Here is a 19474-nt window from a genome sequence, read left to right as displayed (position 1 = left end):
CAGACTTGAGATTTATCCTCACAAAAAAAAAAGACAATTCTACTATGTCATAAAAAATAATACATTTTATTACATTTTGCCCCCCCAAAAACAAACATGTTATTTCAATTTTCTGTGATGTGGCTGAGTTTGGACAGAACGAAGAGGCACATTATAGCCACTAACAGCATCTCCAGCAGCATTTCATACATCAATGAAATTCAAGTATTCAATTGGATACGGTTACATCCATGTTACAGTTAATTCAATGCTCTGGCACTCACTCCCATTCATAACTTCCACCTCGAACATCTTACTTACACACTTCTCTCTCTCGTTCTTTTCCTTCCCTCACTACTCCTCTCATTCCATTCATTTCTTCAGCTTCTTCTGAGCCGCTTTCTTCTTCACCATCTGCAGGCGTTTCATGGCGTTGAGCTGAGACTCCTGGGACGTGGGCGCCTTGCCACCCCCTGGCGCTTCAGCCGCAGCCTTCGACCCGTTACCATTCCCATTCCCTGCTCCATTGCCCCCAGACCCTCCGCTGTTCCCTCCCAGGCTGGGCTGAGGCCCACTGGGGGAGGACCCAGGACTTGTCCCCTTCCCCTGGTTCTCCCCACTGGAGGACCGGTTTAGGGTCTGCTTCCCCAGGGTCAGAGGTGGAGGAGGCTTCAGAGGCACAGAGCCGTTTCCACCATCACCATTATTTCCATTTCCTCCTCCGATCGCCATCTTGGAGCCACTGCCACCCAGTCCTCCGCCCGTCTTAGAGCTGGCCAGCCCAGAGAGTCCGGCAGGTTTCTGGCCAGGGGGGGTAGAGGTGGAGGAGGTCTTGCTACTTCCACTTGGCCCTGAGGAGCCAGGTTTGGTGCTGGCGCCAGGGCCAGTGGAGGTCTTGGCCCCGAAGGCGGCCCACCCTGTGAGGCCGCTTCCCGACTGCAAGGAGCCGCTGCTACTGGAGGGGTTGGCAGATACTGCTGCAGACGCCTAGGAGGGAAAGAAACAAGCGTTAGAGATGCAATACTCCTAAGCATATCAAAATGACTCTGATCCTTTCCCCCTAGTATAATGTCCAGGTATTACACACATGGTCAGTTTGCATGACAACATATAAACATTTAGTCTTTACATTCAACCTAAATGTCCGCCATCTTCGAAAAGGCTATTGCACTGTATGCCATGTAATGCTGTATAATGTCTGGGTATTACATGATCAGGTTGCATTAGACAAGGTATATCTTATTGAAAAATGTCATTTAACCTAAATATGACTTGTAGTTCAAATATGCAGCTCTGGTGTTGTAATGCTTACCTTCACCTCAGTTCGTTTGAAGGCCTGAAAGGTGCTGGATGTGTCGGGTTTGACCTTGAGTTCCGGTTTCTTCACCAGAGGGTCCTTCACCACGGGGGCTGCTGACACAACGGCTGGTGTCGGCTTCTGTGAAGGCTTCTGGGTCTTCTGGGCCTGGCAGGAAAAACAACAACAGCATAAGAACCCATTCAACTGGAGTCTTTTTGGGAGTGTACAACATTACAGAACATTCAGATAGAAATATATTGTGTAGAAAATAGATGATTGTCTGTCAGTTAGAGTAAGGAATCGTTTCAGCTCTGTTCATTACATCTCTATCTGCAACGTTCAGAAGGTCTCAACTCACTGAATACACCCCTTATTATAAGTATTGCTCACATGGTTTGCGTCCAAAATGGCACTCTATTCCCTATATAGTGCACTACTTCTGACAAGCGCACATAGGGATTTGGTTAAAAGTAGTGCACTATGTAAGAAACAGGGTGCCATTTCAGACTCAGCCAGGATGACTTTGTCGTCTATCCATCTCTTACCATGCGTTTCATCTGCCGGGTGCAGCGGGCGCAGTACCACACCAGGCGCGGGTCGTTGACGTCCTTGTCCGTCACCTGGGGCTTGTGGCAGTCCTGGTGGTAGAGGTTGTGGCACTCCTGGCACTCCACTAGCTGGTTGCCCGACGTCACCGTCATCTGCCTGAGGTCATCAACATGAAACTAATTGATTGATTTTATTTATCAATGAAAACACATTACACACAGTACATACAGTCATTCATCACTGAGAGTTAGACGTAGTGTTCACAGGCACCAAATGGGAAAAAAGGACAAACAGGAAAAGACTACATGGACTTTTTCGTTTTCAGTTGCGACCCAGGTGGCATTCAAAAACTTCCGGGTACGTACCTGCAAACCACACAGGCCAGCCCCATCTCCATGGCGAAGTCGTCAGCGTTGGTCTCCGCGTCGAAGTTGGAGAAGTCAGGCAGAGGTATGTCTTTGAAGGGCTGGACTGTGACGGGGGACGAGCGGTTCTCCTGCTGCTTGGGCTCCAGGCGAGGCTTCTTAGACGGATCAGGTCCTTCACCTGGCTCTACCCTCACCTGGAAGACAAAGGGAAAGTGCAATAAAGGTTAATAAAGGTGTTATGAAGGTGTTAGGAAGGTTATATAACAGTGTTATGAAGGTTTATAAAGTTGATATGTAGGTGGTATGTTCTATTTCAACCTCAACAAATACGGATTTCATACTAAAATGTTGACGTATGACCTTTACGTGACGGTTTACGTTCTGTGTCATCTCAACAAACTGAAGATATGTCACACTGAACAAATTACTCCAATTATGTATCCAATGTATAACATTATGTATGTACAGTGGATAATTGTGCATGCATGTTTGGTTCTAGATTGTCTCAACAAAAGGAAGGAATTACTGGAATATGGATGTCTTAAAATTCAATGCAATAACATTATGTATGACGAACGATTACACGTGGTTTTTGTGGTTGTGTTTTCCATGATTTGCAGTACTGGTTTGGTTCTGGAACTAACTAGCCTAGATCATGAATAAATCCCTATCCCCTACTCAGGCACAGCATCCATTCCATTTCGTACCTTGTCTGAAGGCCTCTTCTCCACCTCCTTTTTGCTCTTCTCTGAGCTGCTGGACTTGCTGCTGCTGCTGCTAGATGAAGAGGAGGAGCTACAGGAGGACTTAGAGTCCTGTTTATTTATGCTCATCTTGGACACGGACACCTTCGTCACCTCCACCTCCTGTTGATAGATACAAGGTCTACACTTGTTGTATTCGGCGCATGTGACAAATAAAGTTTGTTTTTTAAACACGAGGCTTCAGAGCTACTTCTCCAGGATACAAATGTTGGGAGTGACTGAAAGAACTAGAGACGAGAAGCAGCGAAGGGATGTCTGGAATGATAACGATTGACACAGGTAAAGCAAGACACAGGGGCCTAGGCAAGGTTTTATATTTTACACCTCGATCATGTATGTCTATGGATTCCCTTTGGACTACTGTCAAAACCCCATGTGATGACATCATAAGAATATAATTGCGCCAGCCTGTAAAATGATGACAACATCATGTTCTGAAGAGAGGTGAATGAATGCCATATAGTATAATAATAATATATGCCATTTAGCAGAACCTTTTATCCTAAGCCACTTAGTCATGTGTGCATACATTTTTGTACGTCTGGGTGGTCCTGGGAATCAATTCCTACAATCCTGTCTTTGCAAGCACCATGCTCTACCAACTAAGCTACAATAGTCCATACCTTCAGTGATGAGCGGTAAGAGGAATCACTCCCTCTGCCTGATAGAGACTCATCCAGAAGAGCTCGGAGTTTATCCACAGAGTCTTTGTTCTTTGAGTGCAAGTATCCCAGTCCCTTTAGGAAGACAGGGTCCAACTCCAGACTCACTGATGCAGCCATGATCACACTGAACTGTAGATAGAAAGGATATGTAGAATATGGCATATGCTTTGACTATAGGCCCGACCTGTTTTTGGCCTCATCCAGTTGATACATATAGTACTGGCTAATTGGTGCTCTCACAGCTAGTGAGTAACTTTAGTGATATTGTTGGACGGCAAAGCTAGACAGAAAACATAACAAACTAGTTACTATTGACGCAAAGGTCAACTGCTTCTACACTAACTTGCATGTACATAATGCTAGGTAAGAAATTCTGACTTGTACGTGACTGTCAGCTTCTGAAGGTGTCTAGCAAGGTGTCCAGTTGGCTATCTAGCTATACCAAGTAGCTAAGTTAGCCTTGGTTGGGAAACCTGCTAGCTAGCTAGTAAGCTAGCAAAGGTTAGTTGATATTCGTCATGTTTGATTACCTTACCTTACCCTCAAATATCTTTAACGTGTATTTCTCACACCAATGTGGTTATTATGGCACGTAAGTATTCACAGTAACTTAACAAGTCGCATTTGAGCTACTGTAGCTGAAACGCCTTTATTTCCTAGCGGCATTCTTGTCCATCCACTAAATACATCCGAAGAACCAAGCAAGCTAATTTGTTGCACGGTCCTCGACATTACCCGTAGCATATTTTGATTATCTAGACTGTATTCAAAATACGTCACTATAACTATATAGTGTATACATCATTTTGTAATACAATGTTTACATTTAATTGAAGTATGTATTTGAAGTATGCATGTATCATTGATGAGGTCGGTCTGTATTGACTGTTACACGTGGAACTGACTTGAGGAAGTGACGTGCTTACTATAACAACGTGCACAGTGAGCTTCACATGAACTGTAAGTAGCTAATTTCAATGTATCATAGTTTGCTTGATTGTCAGAACCTAAGCAGAAACGAGGCGTGGGCTAACTATGTAGAGCACTAGCTAAATGTATACCTAGCTAGACAGCTACTACCTAGCTAACAGTAGGTAAGTTAACGTTGGATATACAAGCATATGCTAGTCTTAGCTAGCAACTTTAGTCTAGCAGACTAAACTCTACTTCACGATATAGACATACATCTTGAGATGTATGGAGTTAACTTTAGTCAGCTAACTTTGGTCAGAGTTTGTTGCCACAATACCCTTTGTCGTGTTTACAGGTTTGATTGACACCAATATTCAACCTATTCAGTACCTCCTGTCACAATGACGCAGACAGACCCACATCAGGAGCAGCCAGAGTGTCTCTACCTGGAATTATCCTCCCAAAACGAGCAGCCCTCTGTTCCCCTACACACCTCCATCTCACTGTTCCTCCTCTCTTACTGCGAGTGCACATCATTCAAAGTCTTCCTCGTCTCTGCCAAGCCTGACACACAAAGCTCACAATCCTGGAAGTCACAGGTTTGTCATTGTCGATTTGCTTTGTGTTGTAGACAGTAATGACAGGCAAAGAAGTTGGGAAAACTTTACTGAGCAGGTTTCGGTCAACTATTTAACACAATATAGTGAAGGTGAATGAATACATGTCAACATCAATATGTGTAACAACGATATTGCTTCAACAGGTACCAATGTCTTTAGCTGTCTCGATGGTCCATGTCAAGGACTTGCCTGTGTTGGTGAGGGGCTGCCGTCTCCCCGCCGTACTGGATGAGACTGGGAGGTACTGCAGGGCCGGGCTGGCTGTGGTGCTCAGGCATATTATAGACAGGACCTGTGAGGCAGACCCCAGAAGGAAGGATGCAGCATCACTGCTAGGGTTCAAGAAGACCTGTCTGAAGGCCTGCGCTGAGGTAAGGGGCAACACTCAATGATTATGGTATGCATGTAGTGCCATTGGCAAAACTATGAATGATTCTGTTTGTGTATAGATGACATTAGTGTTTTTGTTTCTAGGCATAATTAAATTGTCACACATCAGTAGGAGCTTTCCCATTGGAAAACCAATTGAATCTTATATTCTCCCAGAGGGATTTTTTATGAGCTAGTGAATAAGATGGGATAAACTTGTTTACTAGTTGCCTTGGACACACAGTACTGCTATACAAAAATACAACTCTACATTACACCAATGCCACAAATATTAATGCATGTTCCTCCTCTCCCTTATAGGTGAGCCAGTGGACCAGGCTGTGTGAGCTCAGTATCCCCTCGGCCGTGGAGGCCCATCTCCGGCAGCCCACTAACCCATCCCTGCACCTCCCCTCTGCCCTCCTCAACCTTGAAAAGACACTAGGCGAGCCCGTCAAGGTGCACAACGACGACAAGATCCGCCGGCAGAAGCTCCAGCAGCAGCAGAAGAACCACCAGAAGAAAATCTCTCAGGACCTCCAAGAGGACCAAGGGACAGACGTCACCCAGCCACAGGATTCGCAGTCCGCCAACGGGCTAGAACTCCAAGCAGCCCTGGCCAAGCTGTATGTGGATAGTGGTGCAGTTCTGTCCACGACCATTAGGGAGAGCTCTGACATCAGGAAAGTGAAGACCACAGAGCTGCCGCAGCTGGAGCATGTGTTTGCCGAGGGGCTGTACTTCACTCTGACTGATGTGGTGTTGCTGCCTTGTATCCATCAATACCTGGTAAGGAAGGCCCTTGGAGGTTATCTGTTAGTTATATGTTTGAAGGGAAGTTAGTCTAGAACTCTTAGCCTGAGTCCTAGATCAGTTTGTGCTGTCTTTCCAACTCCATTGCTGTCACTGGCAAAACAGCACAAACCGATCTGGGACTCAGGCTACAGAGTTCTTGCTTTATGCACTTGATTTATATTCCACGGACCAAGCCTCCCTTCTTGCTGGTCACTAAATATGTAAACTACCAGCACTTCTCTTGCAATCGTGTTTCTTCAATCTTTTTGCAACGTGCATTTCCCAGGCCTGTTTAGTCTCCATGCTAGTTTTAGACAAGTGGTAGCTCTGAGTGTGTGGCACATTTTATTTTAACAGTAGCATATTACCCTATTGTCCCCTGTCATCACCTGCTACCTCATTTGAGTACTTACACCTGTTGCCATGTCGACCGTATTATGAAGGCCTCTGAAATTATGCACGATGCCCTTCCACATTGAATGTCTCATCAGGTGGTACCTGTACACCCACAGAGGCTTTATACAGTGGAAACCAGGCAGAACAGTGCCTTCCTAAGACTGTGTGTGTGTGTATGTGTGTCAGCACAGATTCTATTCTCAAAGGTGGTCCACCTGGCTGTGGATGATGACAAATAGGTCTATTTTAAATGTAGTTGGTTGATATGCATTTCAATGAACCGGCTTTGGGATCATGCTTGGTTCGACGTGCTGATTTTAAAATAATGTCATTGTCAGAGCCTAATTTCGGATGTGAGAAATTAGGTTGCGAGAGTGGTGTTGAAAGGATGAGATTTGCTGCCAATCACTTACTGTAGTTCATCATCAAGTTAGTTTGTAAAATAAAGTTATTTTAATTTGCCCCTAGCTGAGTTTTCCTGGGAACTTTTTAGTTATAGATTTCCCATATTTTGTTTAGTGTTTTGGGTTTTTATGAGATGCCACCACGGGGTGTTAGTTATCGATCTATTATGCCTTGGAGCCAAGCGGTCAACAGGGTCTCCTCTGCACACCTCTCTCCTCTTCCATCTCTCCTCCTGTTCTCATAGCTGTATAGCCTGGGATTGGAATGAAGTGAAGTTCTCACAATGAGGCTCTTAGGGGTCAGCTGTGCTCCAGTGGTTTCCAGTTTCACACTCAGCCTAGCATGTCTCCTCTCTTCTCCCACACAGCCACCGCTGTCTATCCACAGATCCACAGGACAGAGAGCCAGATAAAAGACCCTTGGCTTTATCTACTGTCACCTCTTCCCATGCTCTGTCTGTTTCCCTCTCCCTCTCTCTCTATTCTCACTCTCTCTCTTGGAAACACACACACACACACGTTATGTTCTTCTATCCTCGTGGAAACCTTCAATTAATTTCCATTCAAAATCCTATTTTCCCCAACCCCTAAACCTTACCATAGCACTAACCCTAACACTTAACTACTAGCCCCTTACCCCAATTCTAATCCTAACCTTAATTGTAACCCTAACCTAACCCCTAAACTTAAAATAGCCTTTGTCCTCATGGGAATGTGGGAAATGTCCCCAAGAGGGAGACATTTTCTTGTTTTACTATCCTTGTGGGGATTTTAGGTCCCCACAAGGATAGAATAACTAACATACACACGCACACACACACACCCCTCTACAGCTGTCCATCTCTCTCTCCCAACCCTTGCCTTTCTTAGTGCCTGTCTCTCTCCTCCATCTCCAGAGGGGTGATGAGTGGAGGGGATCAGCCTGGTGGAACCTGGGCTCTTGGTTCAGTGCAGATGACACTTCTGATGAATCACTTAGCTGACTCAGGCCATTGTCTTCACTTTCCCCTCCTCCTCCTCCTCCTCCTCCTCCACAGAGCTCCCTCCAGAGCCACAACGCCAGCGTGCTGTCCCAGCTGCCTCTCTTGCTGCGCTGGTACCTCCAGGTCCAGGAAGTCCCCGGGGTCCCCAGGGCGGCCCAGGCCTGTGGGATGGCCCTCTCCACCCGCAAGGCCTTCACTACCGGCCCTCCAACCATAGCCGAAACACAACAGTCCAGCCAAGCAAATCAGGAAAGCCTGGAGATGACGATGAAGGAGGTGCACTTCGTTGGAGGCCCCAGGCCCACAATGACTAAACTCAAAGTAATTGAATATTTTTTTAATCTCTCTCCCACTCCCTCCCTCCCGGTCTCCCCCTCTCTCTCTGTCAACTCTCCCCTCATGCCTTCCCACCATCTCTTTTTGGGAGGATTAGATGAGGCACATTGAAGGTTTCAGGAAAGCTGTCAGTGGTAAAAACTCACATGCTCTCTAGCAGCAGCGCCTTTCTCTCTCTTGAATGCCTCTAGGCACATCGCGCGCGCAAACACACAGAACTGCCCCAATTTGGTTCTCCCTCATCCCACTGCCTGTCCCTGAGCTGCAACGATAAAGGATTTATGCACTCCAATTGGTTGTAAAATTGTCCCGCTTCCTATAATTGAAGGCTTTCTCGCAGATTATTGCGGCCTTGCTGTTGCGTTCTGTTACTTTAAAGGCTGGTTTGCAGTTGGTCTATCGATGTTTGTGGACTGTTGTCACTGTGACATAATGAACATTATATTTTTGTCCAACATCAAACTTGACGTTGTCGTTATGAAAAATTATAAACACAAAACGACAGCCAGGCAACTCAAAGGTACTTTCTAAACAATGATTTGGTTCGTTGCGAGCTTGTTGGCTAAATAGCTAGCTGGCTAGCCAGTTACAAAAATGAACAGAGTAACGTTATAGCTGACGACGTCGGAACTTACGATAGCTACTTTTTATTCATTGAGGAAATTGAACACAACATCATCATTACCTGCGAGGTAAAATTGCTTACGGTTGTGAGTGTGACGAAATAAAAGTAGGTCATTCTGTCTGTCAATTTTAGAACTCCTGCCACGTCTTGTCACAGATGGATTTGTTGCTGCCCAGTAACCAGGACAACGGACGTTGCGACAGTGGCAGAGACATGACCTGTTTTCATGTCTGTGTAACAAGGGAACCGACTGTCGTAGAGACATTACCTGTTTTCATGTCTGTGTAACAAGGGAACTGACTGTCGTAGAGACATTACCTGTTTTCATGTCTGTGTAACAAGGGAACCGACTGTCGTAGAGACATTACCTGTTTTCATGTCTGTGTAACAAGGGAACCGACTGTCGTAGAGACATGAACTGTTTTCATGTCTGCGACAGTCACAGACATGACCTGTTTTCATGTCTGTGCAACAAGGGAACCGACAGTCACAGCGATGGTCTACAGACATTCCACATTAAATCTCGTTTTGACCAGCTACACTTGTCGCATTCTAATAGTTTACAGACATGTCATTAGACCGACTGTCACATTTTAATAGTGATTTGCTGTGTAATTGTTTGACAGGTAATCAAATTGAAGTCGTAATTTCCGTCCCATAGACCACTTTTATATTTGCCACCACTTTACACTATAGTGCACATCTTTCACTTTCCCCTCAAACTTTGATTTGAATAAAAACACTGAATCCAATACAAAAATAAGACAATTTTACAGCCAGACTGTCCTGCTTGTAGTAATTGCAAAAAAGCACCACCACTGCTCAGTACACACCCGCTAGCATCATTACTCCACACTCTCAATATAGCCTACAGCCTCTCAGGGTGTAATTACTAGCACGGTTAGCGCTGGACTCCAAATGGCTGCCTGGAACACGTTATGGTGGAGCGGTTTCAGTGGGACACAAACCGACACAGCTGTCAAGTCAGGAAACTGCTTTCTCAGCTGGCTCAAACCTTCCTAACACTGAACACCCTCACTGTTCTTTGGCACGGCTGGTCCCAAGTATAAATCAGGGATTTCTTGCTGGCCAACTACGGCAGGAAGTGCATCAGCCAATCGTAAATGTTGATAACAAGTTGCCCTCTTAGAATGTGATATTCAACCCTGGTCGATTACGGAGTAGGCACAGGTGCACACAGTTGGAACATGCACTGACATAGGAACATACACACACACACACACACATACTGCCGTCCCTCGCCTGCCCAGACGAATTTCGGTGCTGGTTGGCTTTGTGCGTGTGCATGTGTTTGTGTGGTCGTCACCGGCAGGACTGGAGTGCAGCTGTTGTACTGTCTGGGGCCTTGGTGGAGCCAAGGGGCCTGTATGTGTCGAGGCCAGTCCAGGGCACACAGAGAGAGAGAAAGACAGAAAGAGAGAGGGCTAGGCTCCAACAGGGTGACGTGCTATCCCTGACTGCTGCTTACCAAAGCCACTACATCTCATCTGTCCACCACACAAACAATCTGAATCACCTCCTACTGTCAAGCTGAGAATATAATTGTATACAGAGCTGCTTCACCTTGTCTTCCCATTTCACTCACACACACTGTAGTGAGAGAGGAGATTGACACGCCCAGTGATGTCTGTCAGTCCTAGAGCCTCTTTCCCCCAGCTCTCTGTGTGTGTGCCAGGCTTCCAAAGGCTTCTTGCCAGGTGCACTGAGAAATAAGAGTGACAGTTTCCAAATGTATCTCTGCAGTATGTACCTGCTGTCTCCTACGCTGTAGTGCACCAGCTTGGAACTGGTTCAAGAGGCCATTTTATTTTTGTTACCCAACAATGACACAAAACAGGCAGCCTCTTCAAGGTCATTTTTATAGTTTGTGATTTTTCCCTCTGAATGACTGCCTCAGGCATACAGCAAATGCCCTTATTTTCATACTTATTTATTTCCATGAAGTCCATTATTTTAATGGAAATATATATGGGAAAAAATCACAATAAAAAAACTGCCAAGGAAGGTTAGCTCAAAGCTTTTGATTTCAATGAAGAATGTCCTTGGTGATTTAATATGGCGTTTAGAAAACTGCCCTTTTTTATGCCTGAAGAAAGAGGGCATTGTTTTGTACCAATGAAAGATAAAAGATAAAAGTATAACACTAATATCTTGCTAACTTTTGACGAGGAATGTTCTTTGTGAACTAAGCTTTCCTAACGCTTTCATCCAGTATCCAAAAGGCCAGTGTTCAAAGCTGCAGTGTTTGTCCCCATCTGTAGCTCTTTACCTTTAATATATATCTCTTCAGTTCTGAAGAACACCTCCATCCCCCTATGAGCCGAGTAACAAGGCCAACTTAACAGACAGCGTGTTTCTCTACAGGGAGAGAACGAGAGAGAAAAAAAGGATTGGAAAGAAAAAGCGTCCTTTGTCCTCAGGTGGTTCTTCAGATTGGAACAGGGTTAACGGTGGTCAGGGTGGAGGAGTGCTCCCTACTCTCTGTAAACCACTTCATTACTGCTGGTTGAGACCGGAAAGACCCTGTAGGCTCTGAGAGACAAGTTTCTATGGTAACCTTGATGGTGTGTGTGTCCGTGTGTGGGTGTTCCCGCAGGAGAGCGGTATTGAGGCCGTCTTCTCACCTCATCCTTGCCCCTCCTGGACCCTCCCCTGGGACAGCTTACCGGAGGCCGTCAACCCAACTGAAGGTACTACTTTCATCCCTCTCTCCTCTCCATCCCTCTCCCCTCTTCCCTTTCCTGTCTCCCTTCGTTCATCCATCTCTCCATCCTTTTCTCCTTCCCTTTCCTCATCCAATCACCCTTACTGAGCCAGAAAGCCATATCAAACACCATTGATATGTGCGGGAGCATCCCGGTACACGCTGCATAAATGTTTGCATAAAACATCACTACTACTTTGGCTTGGTGAGTTCCATCAACGAGTCGCCCCCTTTCAAACAAAAACACACACAATCAGTGGAAGTGTCTGTGACCGGCTGAGCCTTCCGAGACGTAATGCGTTCTCCAAGGAGTCCCCCCTAATGACTTCTGAAGCCTTGCTGTGATGTATTCTCCCAGTGTGGTTGGGTCTAAGTGAGACAGGCCTGTCACCGGGACAGGGACACACTCCTCGGACCGTAGAGCCGTCGTCGGGAACACAGTGGCGGCTCTGTTGCCGTGTCTGACGGACGGGCGGTGGAAGCAGGGTTGATTGCAGTCCCAGGTGTCGCGAGTCAAGCGGAGAAATTAGTCTCTCCTTGGAGGTTGAGGGGGCGAGCGAGCGAGCACTTTCCTTATTAGTGTGTTTACTATACCCTGAGAAGGCTAATAAATGAGGTGTGTGTGTGCCTTAATGAGGATGATAGATGCTAGTGTTATTCTAGCGCAGCGTGAAGGGGTTCTATTACACGTGTGTGTGTGTGTGTGTGTGTGTGTGTGTACATTCACGTGTGTCATGCTTACGGCTCATCTTAACGTGCGTTAAAGCAGCTGGAGTACATCAAGGTCTTTATAGAGGAATGTGTGTGTTCAGATAGCAAGAACACACACACACACAGCAGTGGGTTCAGTGGGTAATAGAGTGAGGAAATGCATCCCACCTTACACTGAACTAATTTCAATACACTACAGTGGCATCATGTCCTTTATTTGTGTAAAGGAGAGAAGACGAAGGAGCATCTTCAAACTATTGAGATGCCCCAAACTGTTGTCTGTGATAAAATGGCAGGATTGTTCTCTCAGGTTGTTCCTGTGCTTTCTGTCTAACTGAATCTTGGATTTCAAACAAGGATGTTGTGTGGGTGTGAAGGTACATGTTGTTGTGGTCAGTGTTGTCTGTTATAAGAATTTTCCTTCCTTTTTCGCTGTGTCTGTGTGGTTCCGGCCAGTGGGCGGATACGGGATGTGTTCCGACAACCGTCCTCCGGTTTCTTTCCAATGAATTCAGCAGACAGTATCGAGAACAGAACATGTTCTCATTCAGAAGTAGTTTAACACAGACACTTGAACTTGAAATCAACCGGCTCTGGATGATGTAGCTATTTTAGTTACCTCCAACCTCTCACATAACTGTCCAGACATTGGCAATATTCCACTTGTCATTCCCTTTCCAGTCATGCATTCCTTATCACCCGACATGCTATCTCTTTATATACACTCCAGTCCAGACATTTGCTAAATTGACACTCAAGCATACCCACATTCTCTCTCTCCGTATCTCTCTCTCTCTCTCTCTCTCGGTGTGTGTGTGTGTCTCTCTCTCTCTCGGTGTGTGTGTGTCTCTCTCTCTCTCGGTGTGTGTGTGTCTCTCTCTCTATCTCTGTGTGTGTGTGTGTCTCTCTCTCTGTCTTGCTCTCTTTCCCTGCTCCTATACACTGCTAAACAGAGCTAAGTAGTGTGGGCAGTGTGACCGTTCTGAGTGGGTGAATCATAGAGAAACTTGATGTTGTTGGGTACTCTAGTTGATGAACAGAGGCTCTAAAGAGATCCGTGTGACTGCTGCTGCTGGCTGTAGTGTAGGTAGGTTCCCTCTGTGCTCCTGAGTCAGGGTAATTAGTCAGAGTGGAGATGAGACAGACCATTTGTCAGGGACCTGTAGTGACTGGGCCTTCAGCGCCTCACCAAACACACCCATTCTTCTACCACCACCTCACAAGGAGACAGCAGAAAAATGAGTAGGGAGGTGCCGTCATTGCAGCCATGCAGCAAATCAAATGTTATTGGTCACATACACATATTTAGCAGATGTTACGGGTGTAGCGAAATGCTTTTGTTCCTAGCTCCAACAGTACAGTAGTATCTAACAATACACACCCAACTAAAAGTAAAATAATGGAATTAAGAAATATATAAATATTAGGACGAGCAATGTCGGAGTGGCATAGACTAGAATTAAGCAATAAGGCCCGAGGGGGTGTGGTATATGATCAATATACTACGGTATACTGGCCATATACCACAAGCCCCCAAGGTGCCTTATTGCTATTATAAACTGGTTACCAAATGTTTTGTCGTACCTGTGGTTTACTGTCTGATATACCATGGCTATCAGCCAATCAGCATTCGGGGCTCGAACCACCCATTTTCTAAAACAGTATATACATATGAAATGAGTAAAGCAGTATGTAAACATTATTGAAGTGGCCAGTGATTCTATGTATATAGGGCAGCTTCCCCTAAGGTGCAAGGTGAGTAACCGGGTGGTAGCCGGCTAGTGATTGCTATTTAACAGTCTGATGGCCTTGAAATAGAAGCTGTTTTTCAGTCTCTCGTTCCCAGCTTTGATGTACCTGCACTGACCTCACTTTCTGGATGATAGAGGGGTGAACAGGCTGTGGCTCGGGTGGTTGATGTCATTGATGATCTTTTTGGCTTTCCTGTGACATCAGGTGCTGTAGGTGTCCTGGAGGGCAGGCAGTGTGCCCCCGGTGATGCATTGGGCAGACCGCACCTCCCTCTGGAGAGCCCTGCGGTTGCGGGCGGTGCAGTTGCCGTACCAGGCGGTGTTACAGCCCGACAGGATGCTCTCAATTGTGCATCTGTAAAAGTTTGTGAGGGCCTTAGGTGCTGTTGCGACTTCTTCACCACTGTCTGTGTGGGTGGAGGGCGGCCCATCGGGAAGTCCAGGACCCAGTTGCACAGAGCGGGGTTCAGACCCCAGGGCCCCGAGCTTAATGAGGAGCTTGGAGGGTGTTGAAGGCTGAGCTATACTCATTGAACAGCATTCTTACATGGGCATTCCTCGTGTCCAGATATGGATCTATTGGGGCGTTAAGCAAATTGAAGTGGGTCTAGGGTGTCAGGTAAGGTAAAGGTGATATGATCCTTAACTAGCCTCCCAAAGCATTTCATGATGACAGAAGTGAGTGATATGGGTCAATAGTCATTTAGTTCAGTTACCTTCACTTTCTTGGGTACAGGAACAATGGTGGACATCTTGAAGCAAGTGGGGACAGCAGACTGGGATAGGGAGAGATTGAATATGTCCGTAAACACTCCAGCCAGCTAGTCTGCGCATGCTCTGAGGACGCGGCTAGGGATGCTGTCTGGGCCGGAGGAACAGAGGTGCCGTGCCTGCAGCCACGCATGGAGGAGGTGCCGTGCCTGCAGCCACGCATGGAGGAGGTGCCGTGCCTGCAGCCAACGCATGGAGGAACGGAGGAGGAGGCAGGGGAGGATGAGAGATGGATGGATGGAGGGAGAGAGGCACATAGCTGTCATGTCTATAACATTATTCTCATTGCGAGCTCTTTTGGTACAAGGAGTTAATGTTAGGATCATTGTTGCTGAAGTCTTGTCGGGGCGAGGGTGTTGGCTTAGTGAAGGTGTAAGTGGAGGCCAAGGTGTTGTCGGAACGGGGGTGTTGGCTTAGTGAAGGTGTAAGTGGAGGCCAAGGTGTTGTCGGAATGGGGGTGTTGGCTTAGTGAAGGTGTTAGTGGAGGCCAAGGAGTTGTCAGGGCGGGGGTGTAGGCTTAGTGTAAGTGGAGGCCATGGTGTTGTCAGGGCAGGGGTGTAGGCTTAGTGAAGGTGTTAGTGGAGGCCAAGGTGTTGTCGGGGCGGGGTGTTGGCTTAGTGAAGGTGTTAGTGGAGGCCAAGGTGTTGTTGGGGCGGGGGTGTTGGCTTATTAGTGAAGGTGTTAGTGGAGGCCAAGGTGTTGTTGGGACGGGGGTGTAGGCTTAGTGAAGGAGTTAGTGGAGGCCAAGGTGTTGTCGGGGCGGGGGTGTTGGCTTAGTGAAGGTGTTAGTGGAGGCCAAGGTGTTGTTGGGGCGGGGGTGTTGGCTTATTAGTGAAGGTGTTAGTGGAGGCCAAGGTGTTGTTGGGACGGGGTGTAGGCTTAGTGAAGGAGTTAGTGGAGGCCAAGGTGTTGTTGGGGCGGGGGTGTAGGCTTAGTGAAGGTGTTAGTGGAGGCCAAGGTGTTGTTGGGGCGGGGTGTAGGCTTAGTGAAGGTGTTAGTGGAGGCCAAGGTGTTGTTGGGGTGTAGGCTTAGTGAAGGTGTTAGTGGAGGCCAAGGTGTTGTTGGGGTGTAGGCTTAGTGAAGGTGTTAGTGGAGGCCAAGGTGTTGTTGGGGTGTAGGCTTAGTGAAGGTGTTAGTGGAGGCCAAGGTGTTGTTGGGGTGTAGGCTTAGTGAAGGTGTAAGTGGAGGCCAAGGTGTTGTTGGGGTGTAGGCTTAGTGAAGGTGTTAGTGGAGGCCAAGGTGTTGTTGGGGTGTAGGCTTAGTGAAGGTGTTAGTGGAGGCCAAGGTGTTGTTGGGGTGTAGGCTTAGTGAAGGTGTAAGTGGAGGCCAAGGTGTTGTTAGGGCGGGAGTGTTGGCTTAGTGAAGGTGTTAGTGGAGGCCAAGGTGTTGTCAGGGTGGGGGTGTTGGCTTAGTGAAGGTGTTAGTGGAGGCCAAGGTGTTGTCAAGGTGGGGGTGTTGGCTTAGTGAAGGTGTAAGTGGAGGTGAAGTACCGATGTTAAATGTGGTGTGGTTGCTTTGACAACAGCACGAACCTCCCTCTGTGCGCACACTGCGACTTGAAGGAAGATTTGAACCCATTTAACCACAAAATGTCTCCAAGTTTTCACCATTGTAAAGCCCTAGTTATTTTGTTGCTTTGACAGTCATTTCTGAAGATTATTATTGTCCCCCACAGCTGCATCATTCGTTGGGGATGACATGTTTACTGTTGCCTTGTTTGGTTCACTGAAGCTGGAGACTCATATCTCCCTCTCGCAGATCACTGCATCTGTAAATAGCCCATCCAACTACCTCATCCCCATACTGTTATTTATTTTTTTATGCTCCTTTGCAAACCAGTATTTCTACTTGCACACTCATCTTCTGCACATCTATCACTCCAGTGTTTAATTGCTAAATTGTAATTATTTTGCCACTTTGGCCTATTTATTGCCTTACCTCCCTTATCCTACCTCATTTGCACACACTCTATATAGATTTTTTATTTTTCTATTGTGTTATTGACTGTATGTTTGTTTATTCCATGTGTAACTCTGTGTTGTTGTTTGTGTCACACTGCTATGCTTTATCTTGGCCAGGTCACAGTTGTAAATGAGAACTTGTTCTCAACTAGCCTACCTGGTTAAATAAAGGTGAAATAAAAAGCCGCCCGGCCTGCTACAATGAGTCCCTAGAGCGCGCCGAGCCAAACGACGCTGGGCCAATTGTGCGCCGCCCTATGGGACTCCAGGTCATAGCCGTTTGTGACACATTGAACCCAGGTCTGTTGTGACGCCGCAAGCACAGGAGGCCCAAAAAAACGTCATTTTTTAAAAATAAAACTGTTCCCTGTTACTTTATTTGAATATGGTGAAACTATTCCTTTTTAAATACAACTATTCCCTGTTACTTTATTTGGCACCTAATATAACCACTTTATTTAATTGAACCTCTTGAAATGGGAAACGTTTAACATGTGCTCTTTATGACAATGTTACAATGAGGTGACACACTACTAGAGGCCGACCGGTTAATCGGCCTGGCCGATTTCAAGTTTCCATAACAATCGGTAATCGTCCTTTTTGGACGCCGATTATGGCCGATTACATTGCAATCCACGAGGAGACTGCGTGGCAGGCTGACCACCTGTTACGGGAGTGCTACTCAAAAAGAACCTTGTGGCTGCAAGGAGCCACGGTAAGGAGCTAGCTAGCATTAAACTTATCTCATAAAAAACAATCAATCTTCACAATCACTAGTTAACTACACACGTTTGATGATATTACTAGGTTAACTAAATCAAATCAAAGTTTATTTGTCACATGCGCCCAAATACAACAGGTGTAAACCTTACAGTGAAATACTTACTTACAGGCTCTAACCAATAGTGCAAAAAATGTGTTAGGTGAACAATAGGTAAAGAAATAAAACAACTGTAAAAACAGGCTATATACAGTAGCGAGGCTATAAAAGGCTATAAAAGTAGCAAGGCTACATACAGACACTAGCTTGTCTTGCTTTGCATATAATCAAAGTGGTGCCTGTTAATTTACCATCGAATCACAGCCCACTTCAACTCTGCCAAATGGGGGATGATTTAACAAAAGCACATTCGCGAAAAAAAGCACAATCGTTGCACATATGTACCTAGCCATGAACATCAATGCCTTCTTTCAATACACAGAAGTATATATTTTTAAAACTGCATATTAGCAGACAATATTAACTAGGGAAATTGTGTCACTTCCCTTGCGTTCAGTGCAAGCAGAGTCAGGGTATATGCAGCAGTTTGGGGCGGCTGTCTCATTGCAAACTGTGTGAAGACCATTTCTTCCTAACAAAGACCGTAATTAAGTTGCCAGAATGTTACATAATTATGACATGACGTTAAAGGTTGTGCAATGTCACAGCAATATTTAGACTTTGGTTTGCCAACCTTTCGATAAAATGCAGAACGTTTCCATATTTCACTGAAAGAATAAAAGTTTTGCTTTCGAAATTATAGTTTCCGGATTTGACCACATTAATGACCAAAGGCTCGTATTTCTGTGTGTTTATTATAATTAAGTCTATGATTTGATAGAGCAGTCTGACTGAGCGGTGGTAGGCAGCAGCAGGCTCGTAAGCATTCATTCAAATAGCACTTTACTGCGTTTGCGAGCAGTTCTTAGCAATGCTTGATGCACAGCGCTGTTTGACTTCAAGCCTATCAACTCCCGAGATTAGGCTGGCAATACTAAAGTGCTTATATGAACATCCAATAATCAAAGGTATATGAAATACAAATGGTGTAGAGAAAAATAGTTGACGCGTCATAATTCCTATAATAACAACCTAAAACTTCTTAACTGGGAATATTGAAGTCTCATGTTAAAATGAACCACCAGCTTTCATATGTTCTCATGTTCTGAGCAAGGAACTTCAAAGTTAGCATTTTTACATGGCACATATTGCGCTTTTACTTTCTTCTCCACTGTTTTTGCATTATTTAAACCAAATTGAACATGTTTCAGTATTTATTTGAGACTAAATTGATTTTGTTTCTGTAGTTAAAATAAGTGTTCATTGTTCATTCAGTATTGTTGCAATTGTCATTATTACAAATAAACGCTGCAAAAAAAGAAATGTCCTCGCACTGTCAACTGCATTTATTTTCAGCAAACTTAACGTGTAAATATTTGTATGACCATAAGATTCAACAACTGAGACATAAACTGAACAAGTTCCACAGACATGTGACTAACATATCAAATAATGTGTCCTTGAACAAAGGGGGAGGGTCAAAATCAAAAGTAACTGTCAGTATCTGGTGTGGCCACCAGCTGCATTAAGTACTGCAGTGCATCTCCTCCTCGTGGACTGCACCAGATTAGCCAGTTCTTGCTTTGAGACGTTACCCCACTCTTCCACCAAGACACCTGCAAGTTTCCGGACATTTCTGGCTGTAATGGCCCTAGCCCTCACCCTCCGAT

At 45.7% G+C, this 19474-nt stretch overlaps 2 protein-coding genes across 9 annotated transcripts in view; one reads left to right on the top strand and one right to left on the bottom strand.

Annotated features, from left to right (window-relative positions):
* Positions 1-47: 47 nt before the first annotated feature.
* On the bottom strand, positions 48-4317 carry ints12 (integrator complex subunit 12). Of its 3 annotated transcripts, none has more exons than XM_042318667.1 (7): positions 4161-4317; positions 3584-3754; positions 2904-3062; positions 2194-2390; positions 1825-1984; positions 1292-1444; positions 48-966 (listed from the first exon to the last, which is right to left on the bottom strand). In XM_042318667.1, the coding sequence occupies exons 2-7, from the start codon at positions 3740-3742 to the stop codon at positions 352-354; spliced, it is 1443 nt and encodes a 480-aa protein (XP_042174601.1). In that variant the 5' UTR covers positions 3743-3754; positions 4161-4317; the 3' UTR covers positions 48-351. The 3 variants fall into 3 exon arrangements, with proteins under 3 accessions (XP_042174601.1, XP_042174600.1, XP_042174602.1); XM_042318666.1 differs by having other exon boundaries at positions 4166-4316; XM_042318668.1 differs by having other exon boundaries at positions 1298-1444; positions 4166-4316.
* Positions 4318-4448: 131 nt separating this feature from the next.
* The window catches only part of gstcd (glutathione S-transferase, C-terminal domain containing), a 65031-nt gene continuing 50005 nt past the window's right edge, over positions 4449-19474 (top strand). For 2 of the 6 annotated variants that reach the window (XM_042318664.1, XM_042318665.1), the window contains exons 1-6: positions 4504-4585; positions 4925-5136; positions 5301-5528; positions 5848-6315; positions 8159-8425; positions 11683-11776. In XM_042318664.1, coding sequence (XP_042174598.1) covers positions 4579-4585; positions 4925-5136; positions 5301-5528; positions 5848-6315; positions 8159-8425; positions 11683-11776 — 1276 coding nt within the window. In that variant the 5' untranslated portion in view covers positions 4504-4578. The other 4 variants (XM_042318661.1, XM_042318663.1, XM_042318659.1 and 1 more) reach the window with 4 other exon arrangements.

This window comes from Oncorhynchus tshawytscha, unplaced genomic scaffold (genome assembly GCF_018296145.1).
Source record: "Oncorhynchus tshawytscha isolate Ot180627B unplaced genomic scaffold, Otsh_v2.0 Un_contig_4803_pilon_pilon, whole genome shotgun sequence".
Classification (NCBI taxonomy): Eukaryota; Metazoa; Chordata; class Actinopteri; order Salmoniformes; family Salmonidae; genus Oncorhynchus; species Oncorhynchus tshawytscha.
This window is presented reverse-complemented; position numbering and strand designations above follow the sequence as displayed.